This window comes from Ascaphus truei, chromosome 2 (assembly GCF_040206685.1).
Source record: "Ascaphus truei isolate aAscTru1 chromosome 2, aAscTru1.hap1, whole genome shotgun sequence".
Classification (NCBI taxonomy): Eukaryota; Metazoa; Chordata; class Amphibia; order Anura; family Ascaphidae; genus Ascaphus; species Ascaphus truei.
The window spans coordinates 413,908,536-413,929,611 of record NC_134484.1 but is presented as its reverse complement, the minus strand read 5'-3'; the positions used below and the strand labels follow the sequence as shown (position 1 = coordinate 413,929,611).

The 21,076-nt window shown below is 42.5% G+C and overlaps 1 protein-coding gene across 2 annotated transcripts in view; it reads left to right on the top strand.

The window, feature by feature from the left end:
- The window catches only part of NSUN6 (NOP2/Sun RNA methyltransferase 6), a 44,716-nt gene extending 25,324 nt beyond the window's left edge, over nt 1–19,392 (top strand). For both annotated transcript variants that reach the window (XM_075587525.1, XM_075587526.1), the window contains exons 6-12: nt 1,027–1,180; nt 1,953–2,034; nt 4,009–4,128; nt 8,110–8,254; nt 10,537–10,685; nt 14,624–14,749; nt 16,233–19,392. In XM_075587525.1, coding sequence (XP_075443640.1) covers nt 1,027–1,180; nt 1,953–2,034; nt 4,009–4,128; nt 8,110–8,254; nt 10,537–10,685; nt 14,624–14,749; nt 16,233–16,436 — 980 coding nt within the window. In that variant the 3' untranslated portion in view covers nt 16,437–19,392. The remainder of the gene's footprint in view (nt 1–1,026; nt 1,181–1,952; nt 2,035–4,008; nt 4,129–8,109; nt 8,255–10,536; nt 10,686–14,623; nt 14,750–16,232) is intronic.
- Nucleotides 19,393–21,076: the final 1,684 nt, after the last annotated feature.

The following is a 21,076-nucleotide window of genomic DNA, read 5'->3' as shown; positions in this document are numbered from 1 at the left end:
TCCATGGTTGCTAGTAGTGTTCCTATTTGGAGGGGACCCATGGCATTAAGTTTGTTTAGCAGGTCTGTGGTGTCCTGGATATAGCTGGGTGTGTTCCTGACAAGTGGTTTTAGAATGCCTTCCATCCAGCCAGAAATATTCTCAGTCAGTGTCCAGATCCAGAGATAATAGGGCACCCAGGGTTACCCTCTTTGTAAATTTTAGGGAGCATGTAGAATGTGCAAGGTTTTGGGTTAGCTGGTATAAGGTCCAGAATTTGTTCTCTTGTGTGGATCGGGAGTGTTTTAATGATCCTGTTGAGTTCTCTCATGCATTTTTTTTGTTGGATCCTCCTGCAGTTTGGTGTAATGCTTTGCATCAGAGAGTTGTCTGTGGTGTTCATTATGACCACCGCTCCTCCCTTATCTGCAGGTTTGATTGTTATGTTGTGGTTAACCTTTAGCAATTCTATGGCTCTCCTATCGATCAGTGTCAGATTATACGTTCTCCTTCTGCATTGTTGGCAAAATCTTGGTCGTGTCTGTCATGGAAGAACTCCTTAAGACGCAGTCTTCTGAAGAACTCTTCCAGGTCACTGCACAGCTCAATTTTGTCCATGTGCTTGGTAGGGAAGAATGTGAGACCCTTTGATAATACCGAGGACTCTGCTTGATGTGGTGTGTAGTTTGAGATGTTAACAGTGCAGTCCTGCTGTTGGATATATACACAAACACGTTTATTGACAAATACTTCCCTATTTAGAGGGCCCTAAGAAATTGTAATTTATAATTAATTTTCAAATAATAAAAGGAGACGACTGCTATTTGCATGGTCAGATTTGTTTAGGGAAGCCAATAAGACTGTTAAGTTTTTTAAAAGTCATACATGCATTCTAATATTAAGAGGGACTTCATCTTTAAAAGGCAATATTAATGATATTTGATCATCTAGAACACCTCACACAACTTCACCATATTTATTACAACACAGACTTGAGACGCTTGCATTAAATACTGATGTTAAACAAATGTTGTATTTTCTCTTTAGGGATGAAGGCTGGAGATGAAGTATCGGTGTACTCAGACATTGAAGGGAAATGCAAAAGAGGAGCCAAAGAGTTTCTTGAAACAAAAGTTTTTTTAGGGAATGGAATTTCCGAGTTGAGTCGGAGTGAAATCTTCTGTTCCAGCCACCCAGTGAAGTAGGTTTTAGTAAAAGCTTCAGAAATTGCAATATTGTGTTACAAATCAGGTCACTGAGAAATAGGAGGCACTCCTATTGACTAAATGTCCTTAAAAAAGAGTGTTGGGAAAGTTCGCCAAGCTTACGATTGCATTTTTATTCAACTATTTTGGGGGCCTTTATGTGCATCACAAATGACCCCAACAATAACAGGTCATCTGAGTTTTTTGTTTTCTCTATATTTTGTTGTATAAAATGTGTTTTTTTCTTTTAAATTGTTACCCTTTTTAGATGTAATTTAGATGAATTCTTGGTAGAGAGGGCCCATAAAAACAGCAGATTCCTGCTTGGGAATGGGAAGGAAGATCTCCTAAAGTTTGGCACCAGTTAGTAAATCTTGACTCAGGCTTCAAAAACAGCGTTTCAAATAAAATGTGAAATGACAGGGACAGAGAAAGCCAAGCTTCTCACACGGCTGCTCTTCCTTTCCATTCCTCTCACAGATGCATATTTTCCTATGTAGTTGTAACATCGCTGGTCTTTGCATTAACTTTTCGTACGACTGCTCAGAACTTAGCTGACGTGAACCAAGTTCTGAGCACCGCCCCTGCAAGAGTGTTCTGCCCTATAGCGTCTAATCTATTATAGTACGTGGATACTCTGCTGTAGGGCATTTGCCTTTTTTCCATGAGGTTTATTGACCATCTTAAACATGGAAAATACACAATAACCAGGCTTATGCTTGGGTAAAAACCTTTCCTCTTGAATGAACCTTTTGTTCTGTTTTGTAGAGGAAAAGGGATCAGAATGACAGAACCTGTATACCTAAGCCCATCATTTGACAATGTGCTTTCCGGTTATATCTTTTTGCAGGTAAATATCTCTTGTTATATATATGTATGTATGTGCGTCAGCGCTATACAAGAAAAACGTGTGTGTATACATACATACATTATACAGTGATTTGCAGAAGTATTCACCCCCTACCAATAATGTCACATGTATTACAAATAATGTATGCATAGTTTTTCAAACAAACTTTTTATACAAAGCTTTATTGGTTAAACTGAACACTATGGTATGACGAGGAGGTTAAACCTCAGCAAAGGAAATGTAGAAACTGGCATTTAATGGTTGCATAAGTATTCAGCTCCTTCAGTCAGCAGGGACGCCGACAGGGGGGACTGGTGTCCCGGGCCCAGTGTCGGCGGGGGGGCCTGGCCGGCACTGCAAGTTGGGCCCAACCTCTGGCCAGGCCTGGCTGCCGGTTCTCTCATGGCCGGGCCTCAGCTGCAGGCCTCTTCCTTCTCTATGCCACGCTGAGCTTCCAACGCCTGCACGCGACGGGCCTCTCAGACATCTGTGCGCCGGTAGTAAGCTTGGCCCATCTTCCAGCGCACATCAGCAGAGGGAGGCTTGGCGCATGCGCCAGCGTTGGAAGCACGTGGGACAGAGCAAGGAAGAGGCCTGCAGCTAAAGGAGAACCAGGGCCCGGCCGCAGGTCGGGCCCAACTTGCAGCGCCGGCCGGGCCCCCCGCAGACACGGGGCCCGGCCTGACCATCCACAAGGTAAGTCTGTTTTTTTTAAGTATTGGGGGGGGGGGGGTGGGTTTTATATGCATTGGGGCTTTTTTTTTATATGTATTGGGTTTTTTTTTTATATATGCATTGTGGTCTTTTTTTACATGCATTGAGATCTTTTTTTATATGCATTGGGGCTTTTTTTTACACATTTATTGGGGGGTTTTTGTGGTCTTTTTTTACATGCATTGAGATCTTTTTTTATATGCATTGGGGCTTTTTTTACATATTTATTGGGGGTTTTTTGTGGTCTTTTTTTACATGCATTGAGATATTTTTTTTTTATATGCATTGGTGTCTTTTTTCATGTGTATTGGGTGGTGGGTTTTTTTTGTATGTATTTGGGGGGGTTGTATATATTTGGGGAGGTGAGGGGGGTCGTATATATTTGGGGGGTGGGGATATTTTGTATGTATTTGGGGGTGGGAAGTCTTTTGCATTGGGGGGTGGGTTTTTTTGGTATATAATTTGGGGGGGAGGGAATGAGTGAGGAGGGGGATTGAGTGAGTAGGGTAATTGACGGAGGGGGGTAGAAGCACCTTTTGAAGCAATTACTGCTATGATTGTTTTTGGATAGGTCCCAACGAGATTTGCACAGTATGGTGGTAACATTCTTGCACTTTCTTCACTCGAATATTGATCCAGTTCTGATAAATATGTTGGGGGATCGTGGATGGACTGAAATCTTCAAGTCTTGCCATAAAGGTTTGATTGGATTCAAGTCAGGACTTTGACTTGGCTACTCAAGGACATTTATTCTCTTGGAGACCGATCCAAAAAGACTCATAGCAGTAATTCGTGCAAACGGTGCTTCTGCCAAGTACTGACTTAAGGGGCTCAATACTTATGCAAGAAGTACATTTCGCTTTTCTACTTTTTCTTTTCTGACATTTAACCTCCTCATATAAGTGTTCAGTTTAACTACTACAGCTTTGTATATAAAAAACAGTTTGTTTGAAAAACTGTGGATATATTATTTGTAATTCAACATGTGACATTATTGGTAGGGGGTGAATACTTCTGCAAACGTGTGTGTGTGTGTGTGTGTGTGTGTGTGTGTGTGTGTGTGTGTGTGTGTGTGTGTGTGTGTGTGTGTGTGTGTGTGTGTGTGTATTGCAACCACAGTACCTTCCCCACATGTCCATCTCTTACAAACCCAAAGACTTGCCTATTTGTTCTGAATGCAATGTTCTGAAACTAGTTTGCTTGAATACCTTCAAATTAAAGTCTTCTTTTTGATACATTGTCTCTCTGCACCTTTTATAGAATTTGCCGTCTGCTGTTGCGAGTCATGTTTTGAATCCTCAGCCAGGGGAGCGGGTTTTAGATATGTGTGCAGCTCCTGGTGGGAAAACGACACACATTGCTACACTCATGAATGACCAGGTAAGAAGGCGATGATTAGAACGTACAAATATTGATCATTGTTTTATTGGGTCACCTTTTTGGAACACTTTAGATATTGAGACATAATTGTCGCAGTCTCCAAGTTACAGCACTTACTCCCTCACCTACTGTCTCTGTAAGTTTCCCATTAAACCTCTTAGATTGTAAGCTCTTCGGGGCAGGGATTTCCCATCCTATTGTCTGATTTTGCTGCACTTATTGTATAATTATAATTCCCATTACTGTATTCTTTATGAAGCGCTGAGTACACTTTTGGCACTAGATAAATAAAGACATACATACATACATACATACATATAATAGAATAATATTCTTTAACCCTTTATACTGTTAACTCCGTTCCAATGCCATCTTGGACTTTAGTACATACAGTATGATATAGCTAGAGAGAGATATAGATAATATTATAGTAGGACCTGATGGCAAAACTAAAAGGAAAAAACAAAATAGCGTAGATAGTTTGAGGAAAGCCAATTAAATTCTGGTTTTGCAAACCGAACTCACACAGCATCCACTTGAGTCATCAGGTGGTAGACAACAATCAGGGTAGGAGTGGATATGCGTGTAGAAAGTATGAAAAGACTCCGTCGATGGTAACGGAATCTCCTAGAATAAGGCGTAGGATGTAGTGTAATACTGTCGTAAAAAAATATATATTGCACATAACAGGAGTAAAAACGCCTGCTACATTGGTAACTCCTCACTCATCCATCCTATTGACAAATCACAAGCTGACTCGCATGAAGACAAAATTGGGAGCATAAGCCCTGATACATTGACTTTCCTTTTTTTTTTTTTCAGTTGAGACTAGAAGATATTAAAAAAAATAAATGTAGCTTACTGGTAGTTTTATTTATTGCAGAAAGTATGAAATATGAAAACTCGACAGCAGTGTTGGCATTGGGGGGGGGGGGGGAAATACACGACCTCAGCTTTGAGAAATGTGCTTATCTGTAGTTGTAATGCTGTGGAAATTGCACTTAGCCCTGAAGTAATCCCTGACTGTAGTAATATATATATATATATATTTTATATAGTGAAGATTAAATACTATACATGATGCTCTACTTTTCTAACACAGAGCAGTGATTTTCAACAGGGGTGGGTTCCCCGGACAATCTTAAAGGGTTCCCTGTAATTTTCAGGTCATTTGAAAATTGTACCTAATAATAAAGATGCATTTACAATGCATCTGATTTCACACCCCATTAGAGATGGTTGGAGTTGTCACGAGAGACCAGGACAAATACACCAGGGATTAGTACAATAGACAGAACTGCAGAGTTGAAAAAGTTTCCAGAAACTTGCAGTAAATAAAACACACAAACGCACCCAACTGGGGGAACATCCTGAAGTTCTAGGTGCGGGGATCTCCGTCCGGAAGCTTACCCCGATACGCGTTCCTAACTTGCGCCGCTGTCTACGGTAGTATGGGCAGCATTGCCTTGCTATCCACTAGCTAGCAGTTTTAAATTCCCCGCCGTTGCTTCACTCCAAACAGCTCCGGCCAACACTACACACACAGACCGCAGCTCCACTGGATGCTCCAGACCCTTGCACTGGGTCTATTCAGTTCCCCACTGCTGACTCCCTGTCAGCTCTTCCTTTAAAGGGGCTCTGCCAGTCCCCTGTCAGCACACAGCCTTCACAAAGAATATCAAGTCCAGAATGACTCTGTTGAGGCTAGGCGAGAAAGAGTATGTATACCCCTGTCCCAGTCATGGAGATGCCAGCTAGTCTGAGTAAGAAAATATTCCTGGTCTCTGCACACGGCCCTAGACCCGTTTGATTAGATTACTGGGGTTGAAGGTGGGCCAGGAAGCCCAAAAGGGTATGCACCAATTAGCTTATTCCTATCCTTAACATAGTTCACAGGATACAGGCAGGCACAGGACAATGCCCATACAATCCCCTTTCACAGACAAACAATACAGATACAGACCCAGGGTTTACAGCTTTCTTGCAGGGCAAGTCCACTCAGCAGGTGGTCGACCTCTCCCTGGTTCCTCAACAATGGGCCTAATCCCATCGCAGTGTCCAGGCCTACAATTCCAAACTGGTGTGATTACAGCTCCTTTTGCAAGAGAGCGTTAACCCCATACTGGTCCCCAATCTTGAACAGAGTTGTACATCACTGTTTTACATTCTTTAAGAGGAACATATATGGGAGTGTACAGTAAACTGTACATATATGGAACATATATGGGAGTGGTACAGTAAACTGTACATATATAAATAACTACATTATATCATTGACAGGTAGGGGTAAGGCGGGCTTAACCTTTATTTAAAAGCAGCCAAATCTACCCCTACCATCATAGGAGTCTGATCTCAGATGTGCTATTAGTGAGGATCGGGGTTCCGCAGAATATCACAAGGGTTCTTTATCCAAGAAAACATTGGAAGCCACTACAGTAGATCTTGAAGTCCTTACAATGTTGGTGTTTTGAGGTACAGGGAGACATACTGTAGTGCTTCTCCATAGGTAACTGTGTTCCTCCCTCCTCTTCATAAGCAGTGCCCTTCATATTGCGTCACTTCTCCATAGTTGAGGGTCTGTGTTTTGAACCCTTACAAAAGCTTTCAAATGTTTATTATGTTATACATTGAATAAATACTTGCATGCATATAGCGATCCCAAGTATTTCTGTGAATGTACCACACTGTGTTGAAGGGGGTGCGATTATTTTTTTTCCCCACCTCTACAATGAGCTGGCAATTTATGATTTTGTTTAAAATTTAATATATTGTATATTTTTGTTTGCAAACTCCAATGTCTAACAATAGGCTTTCTTCACTCTGCTTTCGTCTTGTAGCTCTGAGAACCAGAGTTACAAAATGGAGCAAAGGCAAAATACCCCTTAGGCACAGTTCTTTGCATAAAGAAGTGGTAGAAACTGTCCTGTAAGTTTGCATGTGAAAATATCAGTTAGACAAAACTGGATATCACGATTTCCTAGGAACCCTTAACTAACTGCATTCTTTTTTTGGCTGAATAACCTCTTGCTTATTATTACTGACCTAAAACATTATTATTATTATTTTTTAATACTTAACTATGATGCCCCATAAGTTTATAAGAGTGAATAAGGAAGAAGTCATTATGACACGCCAAGTTTCGCTTGGGCATAGGCAGATGAACCAAACTTCTCACACATTCCAGCACACAATACAGGCATACCCCGCATTAACGTACGCAATGGGACCGGAGCATGTATATAAAGCGAATATGTACTTAAAGTGAAGCAATACCTTTTTTCCACTTATCGATGCATGTACTGTACTTCAATCGTCATACACATGCATAACTGATGTAAATAACGCATGTGTAACAGGCTCTATAATCTCCCCGCTTGCGCACAGCTTCGGTACAGGTAGGGAGCTGGTATTGCTGTTCAGGACGTGCTGACAGGCGCATGCGTGAGCTGCCGTTTGCCTATTGGGCGATATGTATTTACTCGCGAGTGTACTTAAAGTGAGTGTCCTTAAACCGGGGTATGCCTGTAGTTAAATATCTGCTGAACCAGAGATACTACTAAGATTCTTTCTCCAGAGATTCCCTCAGTTCAAATGCGTGTGATATGCGAGCTGATATCTCCCTGTTTTTTTTTCTGTCCAGATCTTTTTAAGCGGTTTAAGAATGCCCTTTTTTTTTTTACATTGGTAAAAAAATTAATTTAAAACAATATATAGCGATACTTCTCAGTGGGCAACACTACTTGGTTTATAATTATTGCAATATTTTCAGGTTCTAATGTATTTTTGTAATAGATTATTGGCTTCATGATCTATTATATAATAAATAGTTATAGTTTTATTCTAATCACAATGACCAGCGCTAAATCTTCACACCACAAGTTATTTGATAAATGTCCCGCATAACTAAATTTTCAAATGTGCATTTTTACCCAGTTTATGTTTAATTAATTTTAAGACCAACAAACAATATTTATTTTCCAGGGAGAAGTCATAGCCATGGATAAAATAGCCAACAAAGTGGAAAAAATTAAGTGCAATGCTTCTGTGCTAAAGCTTAGCTGCATAAAGGCGTTCTGCTTCAATAGCACCAAGGCAGTGGCCGATGATAAAACTACACATGGTCAAGGTAAAAAAAAAGCCACATTTGTTCACGTGATACAGATTATTAGTAGCACCTGTTATCTTTTACCATTAGCTGCTCCAAGTTCCACAACTAGTGACAATATTTCAATTATTTTCTGTTTTAGATGCAGCATTTCCTCTGTAATTGCAGTACTCCTTTGTGCTGACGCGAACTGATCGCTTACTTTTCTATGGTTCCCCTTTCAATCTTTTATCTGGCAAATTTACAATCCTTGTATCTAACAGCCTAAACCTGTCACTTAGCTGGAATAAAAACAAAGTAATAGGAATACACACCTTCTGAATTACACGTGTAGGATGTACTTGGAATATAGCTACATTTACAGATGCAGTAGTGGCATCGATCTTCTACTTATCTACTACATTTACAGATGCAGACGCTGTTTTTTCGAACCTTTCTCTAAATGGATTTCGAGATTTGACCGAGATTCTCTCAAAATTTGCTGCGGCAGACTAATGGCCCATCAGATTAATACAGCAGGGGTCCCTGCTGTGTGAGTCCTACTGGGGTCTGCCTGTCTGTAAGAGACGCACAGTAAGAGGGCAGAATCAGTCACTCTAACTGCGCGCCTCTCACAGGCGATTGCGGGGGTTTTATTTAATTTATTCCATTACAGTAATGTAGCAGGGGGTATCCGGAGCTGAACCGCATTGATTGCAGGTCCAGGGACCCCCTACTTCCCGAGATACAGGCCCCGTTATTGGGTGCCTGTATCCCCGCCATGTAAAAATCCTGTGGGTCACGTAACCGGGGGATCTAAAGAAAGCAGAGGGATGCCGGCACCCCATAACCGGACCTGTATCTCGGGAAGTAGCGGGTCCCCGAGGCTGAAATAAACTTTGTTCATCTCAGGAGACCCCCTGCTCCCGCACACTAGTATCAAACACCACCCCCCACCTCCCCCACCCCTCACCCCCCAATAAAAAATCATTACCTTAGCGGATATCTGCTAAGGTAATGAAGCTGCTTACATTTTATTTTTATTCATAGTGTGCGGGAGCATGGGGTCTCCTGAGCTGAACAAAGTTGATTTCAGCCTTGGGGACCCCCTACTTCTCCAGATACAGGCCCCGGTACGGGGTGCCGGTATCCCTCTGCTTTGTTTAGATCCCACATGGAATTTAACATGGCGGGGATACGGGCACCCCGTACCGGGGCCTGTATCTTGGGAAGTAGGGGGTCCCTGACGCTAAAATCAACTTTGTTCAGCTCCGGAGACGCCCTGCTACATTACTGTAATGTTGAAAATGAAAATCCCCGCGATTGCCTGTGAGAGGCGCGCAGTTAGAGTGACTGATTCAGCCTCTTACTGCGCGTCTCTTAGGCTGCGGCCAGGGTGAGCACCATGACGTCAGGCGCTGGGCATTTCATGGCCAGCCAGTTGCGTGCTTGAGGGGGTGTGTCAGGGGACGCGGCCTGCACGTCACGGAGCTGGTTCGCCTTCATTGGGCGAACCGCTCACGTGACGCATCAGCGAGCAGCCAAATCAAATTTGGTTGTCCCGCCAACCAGGTAAGTGCCGTGCAGACGCTTGCTCACGCTGGCCACACACATTGCATCAATGTGTTTCATCGCGGCCAGCGTGAGTGCGCCCGCCCAGCGGCACCCTGGCCGAGGCAGGCAGACCCCGGTAGGATTAACACAGCAGGGACCCCTGCTGTGTTAATCCGATGGGCCATTATGTATGCAGCGGACGATCTCGCACCCTCCACACGGCGTAACGCAGGATTTAACCAGGTAAATGTTCGAATGCATCTGTAACTGCAAAAGCTTAAGTTTACTTTTGTTCACCCCCTGCTGTAATGAATTAAATTGCACCAGTACTCAGATGAGGTCCTGCTAAACCTGCTTGGTTACATTTTCTTTGTGCTGCATGTATTTGATGAATGTTATGACAGAATATGCAAAGCAAACACAGTGCTGATCTTGAGAGGAAAACGAGTGCCCTTCCCAACTGATGTCATTGTTTATCTATTGTTCTATGGCTTCTATTGTCCAGTAGGTGGTATCATAATTAAAACTCTTACGGTTTGACTCCGAACTGCAGACCTGATTCATTGCTGAGATTCTAGTGGTGTCTAACCGTTTTGTCCTGACAGCTCTGTTTTATAGATCCCATAAAGTTGAATTCAATATTTATTTATTTTTTACTAGTGTTCATGTATATTAACTACTAACTCTGTGGGGTAATATTACTGAAAAGAGAATTTATGCTTTAATTCTGAAAATACACACTATGTAACTGGACGATTGTCTCTTTGCAGGTGGGCCTCCATTCTTGCCCGAGTCTTTTAACCGCGTTCTTTTAGACGCCCCTTGCAGTGGAATGGGACAGAGGCCAAATATGGTTTGCGCTTTATCCTTCAAAGAGGTGACATCTTACAAACCTCTACAGCGCAAACTCATTAGTGTGGTAAGTGCACTTTTGATATTTTACCTGGGTATTTCAGAGTAAAACTGTTGATCAGTGATTTCTCACAAATGTTCTAAGTATTGGGCAAAGCAGGTACATTTCTGTGATATGGGTATAAGACTATAATGTTGTTCTCTCAGATTAGGGTTGCCAGGTGGCTTGTCCAAAAATACTGGACACCCACGCCCCCTGCCCCCCCGAACACACACAAAAAATACCCCCACACTCCCCAAATACATTTTAAAAATACCCCACGCCCCCCAAATACATTTTAAAAATACCCCACGCCCCCGAATACATTTAAAAATACCCCCACCTCCCCCCAAATAAATTTAAAAATACCCCCACCTCCCCCTAAATACATTTAAAAAATACCCCCACCGCCCCCAAATACATTTAAAATATACTCCCACCTCCACAATACATATCAAATATACCCCCACCTCCAAAATACATATAAAAATACACCCCCACCGCCACAATACATATCAAATATACCCCTACCTCCACAATACATATCAAATATACCCCTACCTCCACAATACATATCAAATATACCCCTACCTCCACAATACATATCAAATATACCCCCACCTCCACAATACATATCAAATATACCCCTACCTCCACAATACATATCAAATATACCCCTACCTCCACAATACATATCAAATATACCCCTACCTCCACAATACATATAAAAATATGAAGACACTCCCCCCGTGGGAGGCAGGAACGGCGCGCAGCCCAAAATGAAACCGCAGCAGGCAATGGTGATGAAGCACACGATTTATTCAAACATCAGGGTAAAAAAGTCTGGCAGATCCTCTTACGCGTTTCAGCCCGTGGGGCCTTTTTCAAGGGGGCTTTTTCCACGGGCTGAAACGCGTAAGAGGATCCGCCAGACTCTTTTACCCTGATGTTTGAATAAATCGTGTGCTTCATCACCATTGCCTGCTGCGGTTTCTTTTTGGGCTGCGCGCCGTTCCTGCCTCCCACGGGGGGAGTGTCTTCATGCTGCAGATCTTCACTGGCTGCGCGCCGGACGGCTGCTGTTCCTGTCATTCCAGGACATAGAGGGATACATCTGATGCGAGCAGAGCCAACTTTGCAACCGGTTCTCAGATTGCCGGTGCTGCTGTTTATTCTTACTACTGGCCTCCCATCTATTTTCAGAACCGTGAGTCTACAATTACAATTTCACTGGTGCTCTAAGGAGAGCTATTTGTTTATTGCTAAGACTGTGTTAATCGGTTGTTTTGGGATCTGGTCAGCATTACATTTACCTATTATCAGGATGCAGCTGTCTTCTATAGACTCTTGGAAGCGCCTGGATAGTTAACCTCTTGGTTACCTGGTTTCATATACATATAAAAATACATCCCCACCTCCACAATACATATCAAATATACCCCCGCCTCCACAATACATATCAAATATACCCCCGCCTCCACAATACATATCAAATATACCCCTACCGCCACAATACATTTAAAATATACCCCATCATCATGATCTCATCTCCCCAGGCTGGCTCCCATCACCATCTCATCCCCCCTACCCCATTATCATCTTATTCCCCTCATCATCATCTTCTCCTCACCCTGGCCCCCCATCCCTCTCACCCTGTCCCCCCATCCTCTCACCACCTCACCCCATCCTGTCACCATCTCACCCTGGCCCCCCCATCCTGTCACCATCTCACCCTGGCCCCACATCCTCTCACCCAGGCCCCCCCATCCTCTCACCCTGGCTCCCCCATCCCCCAATCTGTGTCCCTACCTTAATGCCAGGAAGGATACACTTCTCTGAGCTGCCGGGGTGTGGGCTCCGCCCCCACTGTCCTCTGATTGGCTCTCCGCTCCTCCAATCAGGGACAGGCTGCACAGACTCACGAGTGCTCCTGCCCGCCCCCGCCTGCAGTCTTAGCACTGCCTGCCACACCTGCCCTCGCGCTTGCGCTGCCCTCTCCGCACAAATGGTAATACCGGACACATATGTGTCCGGTATTACCTCCGATTTTATACCGGACAGACAACGGAATTACCGGCCTGTCCGGGTGAAAACCGGACACCTGGCAACCCTATCTCAGATGGAACAAGCTACTGTACAAGATCATAGTTATGTAAAAAAGGCTTATTTCATATTATCTTTGTTTTCTAATTGTATTTGGATTCTGGTCAGGGTTTTAAATTCAAATGCTGATGGTTTACGGACAGTCTAATTTTCTGTTCGTGTCATGCTTTTTTGTGTATCAAGAAGAAGATACTGCTACATATTTGGCATATGCTGTAGAACGCTTCACCAGGCTGGGTTGCCCTTATTGGCTGGACCGCTCACGTGACGCGTCCATTGCGCGAAAAAACAAAAATGTTTGTCGGCTCAAAATTCTGCCGTGCGGTCGCTCTAAATCGCTCGCGCGCCCTTTGGCTGCTGCTATAGAGCTGCTGCTCGCACTATGGACGCGGCCTAAGGGAGTGATTTCATGCTTTAAAGTTTGTACCCTACTTATTGGCTAGGGAATGTTGATAGATGGATAAGGGGAGCGAGCGCAGGATCATGAAAAAGATAAAATATTCATATAGTGCAATATTGCAATAATCAAAAAAGTCTTGAAGATCAGTAATATTTATGTAAGTGGTCAGTACCACTACTCACACGGCCCAGATAATGTGTAGACACATAAAGGTTTCTTTAAATGAATGGTCCTCGTCTATCACAGTCGCTGGATGCCTTGGAACTGGCGTTTATAGGGGGAGCATCTACCCATTAGTAGAACCGGAACAGAGATCCCTTCTTGGGATGTGGTGCCTTCCCCTCGCGTGGATTTCACTACATAGAGAGAATATACGTGTAAAAAAAGATGTATTTGCATGAAAGTAATGTACAGCCCTCTGTACTCACATATACATAAAATCAGAGGCCTGGATCGGAGCATAGCAGCAGCCTGGCTGGCGTGTCGCCTGGTTCCCTCAGATCGTGGGATTCTTCCTTTCTGCGCTCTTTGCGGAGTGCTGATTGGCCCTGGGACTCCGTCAGCATCCTACGGTGGCTGTGGTGGCTCCAAAAATGTCACCGTGTTTCTAAGAAACACTTATTTCACTCCGATCCAGGCCGCTGATGTTATGTATATGTGAGTACAGAGGGCTGTACATTACTTTCATGCAAATACATCTTTTTTTACACGTATATTCTCTCTGTGTACTGAAATCCACGCGAGGGGAAGGCACCATATCCCAAGAAGGGATCTCTGTTCCGGTTCTACTAATGGGTAGATGCTCCCCCTATAAACGCCAGTTCCAAGGCATCCAGCGACTGTGATAGACGAGGACCATTCATTTAAAGAAACCTTTATGTGTCTACACATTATCTGGGCCATGTGAGTAGTGGTACTGACCACTTACATAAATATTACTGATCTTCAAGACTTTTTTGATTATTGCAATATTGCACTATATGCATATTTTATCTTTTTCATGATCCTGCGCTCGCTCCCCTTATCCATCTATCAACATTCCCTAATGATTGAAGGAGGATCCTCACATCGGTCAAGCAGCGTATCATAAATGAATTTATTATTTATTCCACTAATTTAGATATCGCTACATTTATTTATTTATTCACTATCTTTCACCAATTATTCACTTCAATATTTGATATATTACAAGAGAGCGCTTCTTTTTTCTTCTTTATTGGCCAGGGAGTATATATAGTATATCATAATCCAGAGAGGATGTTCTTCATGGGAGAATCATAGGAAAATATGAAAGCTCAAAAAGCAAGTTGAAAGGTTATAATATTTATTTATAACATAGCCGAAATATTGTCTATAAACAGTCCCCCCCCCCCAACCCCCTGAAAAACATTACTTAAGATATATGAACTGCAAACTTGCTTATGGTTACAAATGCTCAAAGAAGTAATTTTATTTTCTTCAGGCTGTAAAATTACTAAAACCTGGAGGAGTGCTAGTGTACAGTACATGCACTATAACATTGTCTGAGAATGAAGAACAGGTAGCTTGGGCACTGCAAACATTTCCATGTCTTCAGCTTCAATCACAGGTAAAAAAGCAAGAGCAATGTATTTTCTGTATTTTGCTCCACTTTTATCATATTTTTTTTAATCAGTTCTGAAGAAGGAATTCATATTATTGTGTGCTGCCGCAATCTATTGCTAAATGTTCTAAAACAAGCTGTTATTTATACAGCAAATAAAAATACCATTTGTGAGCATATTCACGTCTCAGACAGGTCTGCAACCCTGCTTTTCACCATTTTCTTAGCATACAGTGCTTCCTCTGTATCCATGGATTCTGGGAACTAATTTTTACTTCATGTCCATTTTAACATGGACCTCTTTAAGCATGTGTCTGCTGTATTGCAGACCTGTCAGAGACATGTGAATGTGCTCACAAGTGATATTTGTATTTGCTGTACACTGTACTTTGGAGGTTTTTTTACCCACCATAACTTGTATAATGTGTTATTTATAAGATGTTCTACATTGTGTTACCGCTCTTTTTCAAGTGTCCTGGGCACAGAGTTATGGTTACATTAAATGAACAGAGCTTATACATTCAATTTACAGATATTTCATGGACAGTTGGAGATAATATGATTATGGGCATATGTAACAGTCACAGACAAGATTAAAATGAGAGACAGCTGATGTCTTGAAATTACTTCTACTAGAGATGGTTTTGAGAGTCCCTGGTAGGTTGTTCCAGTCATTAGGTGCACAGTAAGAGGAGGAGCGACCGGATTCCTTGATCCTTGGTACCGTGAACAGTCTTTTGGAGTCAGATCTCAGATGATAAGTGCTGCATGTGATAGGGGTGAGGAGCTTGTTCAGATAGGCGGGTAGCTTGCCCAGAAAGTATTTGAAGGCAAGACAGGAAAAATGTACTTTGCATCTGGACTCGAGGGATAGAAAATCCAGTTCTTGGAGTATTTTGCAGTGATGTGTGTTGTAATTAGATTGTAGTACAAAGCAACATATTGACTTGTAGAGGTGTCCGGTTCGTTAAGGTGAGTTTGGGGTGCTCTATCATATATTATGTCCCCATAGTCTATAATTGGCATTAGCATTGTGTGATACGCTTTCTGACCAGTGGGTGTTTGTAGGTGTCAAGTTTGTAAACACTATTCAGAAGCTGCTAGGAGTGAGCACCAGTAGGACTTTTCCTGAAAGCCTTGATTCTAGATTAGTCAAAACATGGTCTTCTACCGAAATAACTTTTAGTTTCCCTGACTGTGTCCTCCAAGTATTAATGTTTTAATTGCTGCAATGATGTTATAATAACACTCTCTCACGAGACTGCATCTTATTTCACATATTGTTGAGATATTGAAACAAATGTGGTTATATATAAATCTAATGGCTAAGGTACCCCTGAAATAAGTATACTAGTGGTATTGTAAATGAAAACCAGAATGTATTTCACCTTAGTTAAAGATCACCACTCTTCCCAGTACCAAAATGCAAAGTGTTATTCATTCTGTACCATGCTATCATTCATTAATCTTGTTTTCCTATCGCACATAGGAGCCTCATATTGGAGGTGAAGGTATGATGGGTGCCGCATTGTCCTCTGACCACTTGAAGCTACTGCAGAGGTTTGACCCATCCTTGGCTGAGTTACGTGATGTTGATCTAAATAATTTGACTTCAAGTGTTGAAGACATGATCGTTTTAGCAAATAAGGACACTATTGGTTTTTTTATTGCCAGATTTATCAAAAAAGGATAGCAGCAGTGGTTTTTAAACATTTTAATGTGAGTGAAAATCTGCTTTCAGAATGAAGGAGGACTGGAGTTGCCCACCCCTGCTATAGAAGCAGACAGGGAAGAAAAATAAAGTGCAACAAATCACTAATTATGATCGCAACAGGCCATATGATTAGATAAAGCAGAAAACATTCCTGATCTGTCCCTGCAGCTCAGGTTCACTCTGTCACCCAGAGAGAGAGACACATTTCCAGGACAAATAACCTAGAGCGCTGGGAAGAAGAAAAAAAAACAAGCAAACGGATTCTAGTGAAATCATCTGTGGAGGAAAGAGGATAGGACCCCCTCCAATGAAGGAACTCACAAAATTGAAGTCCTTTTGCGCAGAACACTGTGATGGGACAGGTAATCAGATGGGTGTAGACGTCTTGATGGTATGTTCAGACTGCCACGAAAATAGCAGATGCATTTTCATCTGTCTTTTTAATATTATGCTTGATTTTAAAATAATTTAGATGTTTTATGCATGTCGCCATATACTTTATCACTCGTGCATGTTAACTGTGGTGTTCAACTCCCTCTGCCCTTCAATTAGTGGATACTGTCACTTTAAAGCTCAATTACGAATAGAGGGTATATAATAGGGATAGGAAGAAGCAGCTCATCATTCGAAGCCTTAGCGAAACGCATAGGGTTAACGCGTGAGTTGGAGAGACTAAACAGTTGAGTATCGTGTTGCACAGACTATCTTGAGGTCTGTACTGTGGACTTGGCTAACATCTGACGAGAGGCAAAAACTACGACGTGGTGCGGAAGCATTTTGTTCCGTGCAAGTTGTGCACGAAGAAGCATAACATATGGACAAGCACTGGTATCAAAAGAGCCGTGGCATTCATCTCTCAGACTCTCTCTCCACCGCGCTTTGACTTCTCTGTTTGTGAGTGTAATGGGTAATTTTAATGTTGTCGTTTTTTTTTTGTTTTTTTTAATTAAATGTGGATTCACGCTATGTATTGCTCACGAGACACTTTCCTACATATTGGGCTATTTTCGTGGCAGTCTCAACATACCATCAAGACAACTACCGTCTACACCCATCTGATTACCAGTCCCAGTATCATACCAGTGTTCTGTGCAAAAATACTTCAATCTGTGCATTCCTTCATTGAAGGGGGTCTTATCCTCTTTCCCCCATAGATTTCACTATCATCTATTTTCTTGTTTTTTTTCTTCCCAGCGCTCTAGGTTCTTTTTCATAGAAGAAGACAGTCTGCCAGCTGTTCAAATCATAATCAGCAACTTCAGCCACAGATTAACGTCATTCATTCTGGAAGGCTACATATTATACCCTGCATTTTCTGTGTACATTAGTAATAAAGTAATGCTTCAGCATTGGTTAAGACTATTCTTTCATTCTTCAACTCTTCGTTCTCAACATATACATTCAGTTGGAATTGCTACTAAAAAATGCTGTCTTATCTCTTCATGGGAAAAGAGATTTGGCCCCATTCTTATTGTCTGAGTAAATGGAGCTTTAGCATAGTACGTTACAATATACAATGAACACTCCCAGTTGCTTTCTAGACATTTTTGTTGTCTTTTTCCTAACATTGTTGAGTGTAAGGGATAGTTGTTTTTTTTCTCCAGAGGGCCCAGCCCAACATCTTATTAACATGTCTTTTTTCTAAAGCATTAGTTCCGAAGTTCCCATGTCCTGGTAACAGTTTGGGTTTTAAGGATATAATTGCACGATCACAGGTGCCTCAATCATTTTGACTAAACCATGGATGTCCTCAAACCCTGGCCTACTAGGGGTCCGTAAAACGGCACCTAGAAACAAACCAGCACCCCCCAAAAGTCAACACATTTTCTAAGGTTTGGACCAGCTTTACTAATCACATTTAATTAGGTCCAGATTTACTTAGCAGAGTGTTTGCCGGTTACAGTTTTGGTTACCAGTGTTATTGTTTTTTTTTTTAATTAATTTTCACCGAGTTACCTTCATATTCACTAAGCTAATTGTGTGCAGAAATAACTCCTGGAAAAAAAAACAGTTAGATTATGGTTTACACATCTGATATGTGTCCTTATTAAACAAATATCCAAATATTTTAGAAAGCTCCACTTGTACTCTTCCCCTTTTGATATTAGTAATATTGTTATTTTTCTGATAACTACTGAAAGCAGCACTTGCAATTATGGAGGTTTATTTATTTATTTTTTTAATCTGGCGTGGTTTTTTTCTGTATGCAAATACAAAGTAGCAGCCTGACCGGATTGGTGTTTAAAATACTCAAATTGCTATATTTATTTATTATTTCACATATTCAATGTGTAGAGAATAAAACACAACATTTCAGGGGGATAAACCTCCCTTCATCAGGTACATAAAACCTTGTGACCTAAAGTGTTCTTTATATACACAGGTACCCAACCCATATACCAGGTCATGAACTCGGAAGTGATCATATATTATTTGCATATCAAAGCAATACAATCATTTGTGTCCACAACAAACCGGTATGAAATTAATAATACCCCAATGTCACTACACTTCTAAACAAAAATACAACACTAACTGCAACATGTTAATTTACATGCTAACTAATTGTATCATAAAGCAGATGGACATAATTCTATTTTCACGTGTATTTCTAAAGTTAATACAAACTAGTTCTAAGTGAAAAACATGTTGTATGATCTTTCTATACAGTATGCTGACTAAGGCCTTCACATAGGGTACAACAAGAAGAGAACATATTCCTGTAGTTGCATTGCCTAAAGATACAATGGTTCTAGAAAGAGGGAAAATCCATACATGTAAAAAGCATGTATATTCAATCTCCTCATTAAGACTTTTAGAATACAATGTTTCTACCCAATATGTTTCTCTGTTTAGTAACACATTGGTTATGTTGCCTCCTCTTGCAGGCAATTTTACTTGCTCCAGGATTTGCCATTTCATCTGTGAGGCATTGTGCTTCTATGAATAAAAATGTGTTCCCACATATGTGTCTCGGATTTGTGTATTATTTGGGTCGTAGTTGCTGATATTTTGATTTTATGTTTAGAAAGTCTTATTTTTATGGGCTGTGAGATTTGCACAATATACCCAAATGCTCAAAGACATTTCAGTATATCTATCATAGATTTGCCATCACGTGTAGTAAAACTTCTACATGGTATTTGTACTTTTTGTATAATGGATGTGTGATACCATTCCAATTATCAGATAAGAAAACCCTAAAACTCATGTAGCCAGGTCCCCCTTGTCATATCTGACCCTCCCCTCCTTCCTCAGCGCATAGCCGCCACGCGCGAGGGAGTGAGAGGGCAGGTGTGCGAGCAGCGCATTATCTTAGAGTTGCGGCCGGTTGCCAGGGACGCGAGCGGGCCGGTTGCCGGGGACGCGAGCGGGCCGGTTGCCGGGGACGCGAGCGGGCCGGTTGCTGCGTCGCTAGGGTCCCGGCGGCTCGGGAAGAGGGGGCGACGCCATGAGTAGTGCTGATGCGCAGGAGCCAGCTAGCGCGGGAGGCCCCCAAACAGCTCTCGCATGCGCAGTGCAGGACTGTCAGCCCCCAGGGTGCATAGGGGCAGAGCCACATGACCCCAGGGAGCCAATAGGGCTGGAGAATGACTCTGCAGAAGTAAGCAGATACATTGTTGGGTTAGGGACTACGCAGTTAGTCAGAGCCAGGAGCAGCTAGGGGAAGGAGGTAGGGTGCAGAAGTCAGTGACTTCCTGCACTAGGCCAGCAGTCCCCTAGGCCCCAGATAGCCCTGAGTCACAGTAGCTGAGTTTTGTAGGGACAGGCCCTAGGTTAGGGATCCTGCCCCATTAGCTATTTGTTAGTTAGGGACACAGCGGACGCTGCGTTCCTGCTGAGAGACTTGGGCTCAAGTCTCTGTCATTAAAGAGAGCTGGACTATCTTCAGGGTGGGATCGCCCCTGACGGATCACCCCGCGGGTGGATCCGGGATATCGTGTAGGATCCTTTTCGAAGCAGTGGCAGATCCGAGCACTGGAGTGCTCGGCAGGTACTCTAACTCTACAAGTGCACCAACAATCCTATTAGCTTAAATAGTGACTGCGCATATTCTCTAAATAGAGCGGGACATTGTGTGAGGTTACTGGACACGGGGTGGGATCACCCGGTGGCGGGTTAGAGTAAGTGTTGGCGTTCGCAGTGGCGCAAGATAGTGATAGCATCCTGCGAGACGCAGTAGTTAGTGTCTCCTCTAGAGAGGGACACCTGTTATTCTATATGGTTCTTGTGTTCTTAAGTAAAGTCTATGGTTATACTATATGCTGTTGTGTGATATATATACATATTGTCCTGCGAGGATCACTCCCCCTCTGGTGGGAGCCATCGCAGGTGGAGGCGCTGCACCGAGTACGAGGTTACTCTTATTACTACTATAATTGCCCCAGGTTCCCCGTGGTGGAAGCTCAGCCCTCCTGTGAGCCAACAGGTAACGCACCACACCTGGTAACATTGTATGTTCTCCGCACCCACACTATATCTGCGATTGGGTGGGGTGGAATACCCGTTACATTTGGAGGCGCTGCTGAGAGTCAGACTGGGATGCCCTATTCAAACCAGTATCCTAAAAGATCAGCACCATGGTGATTCCCTCACGTCAAGAGGTCCATGCGTGGGTC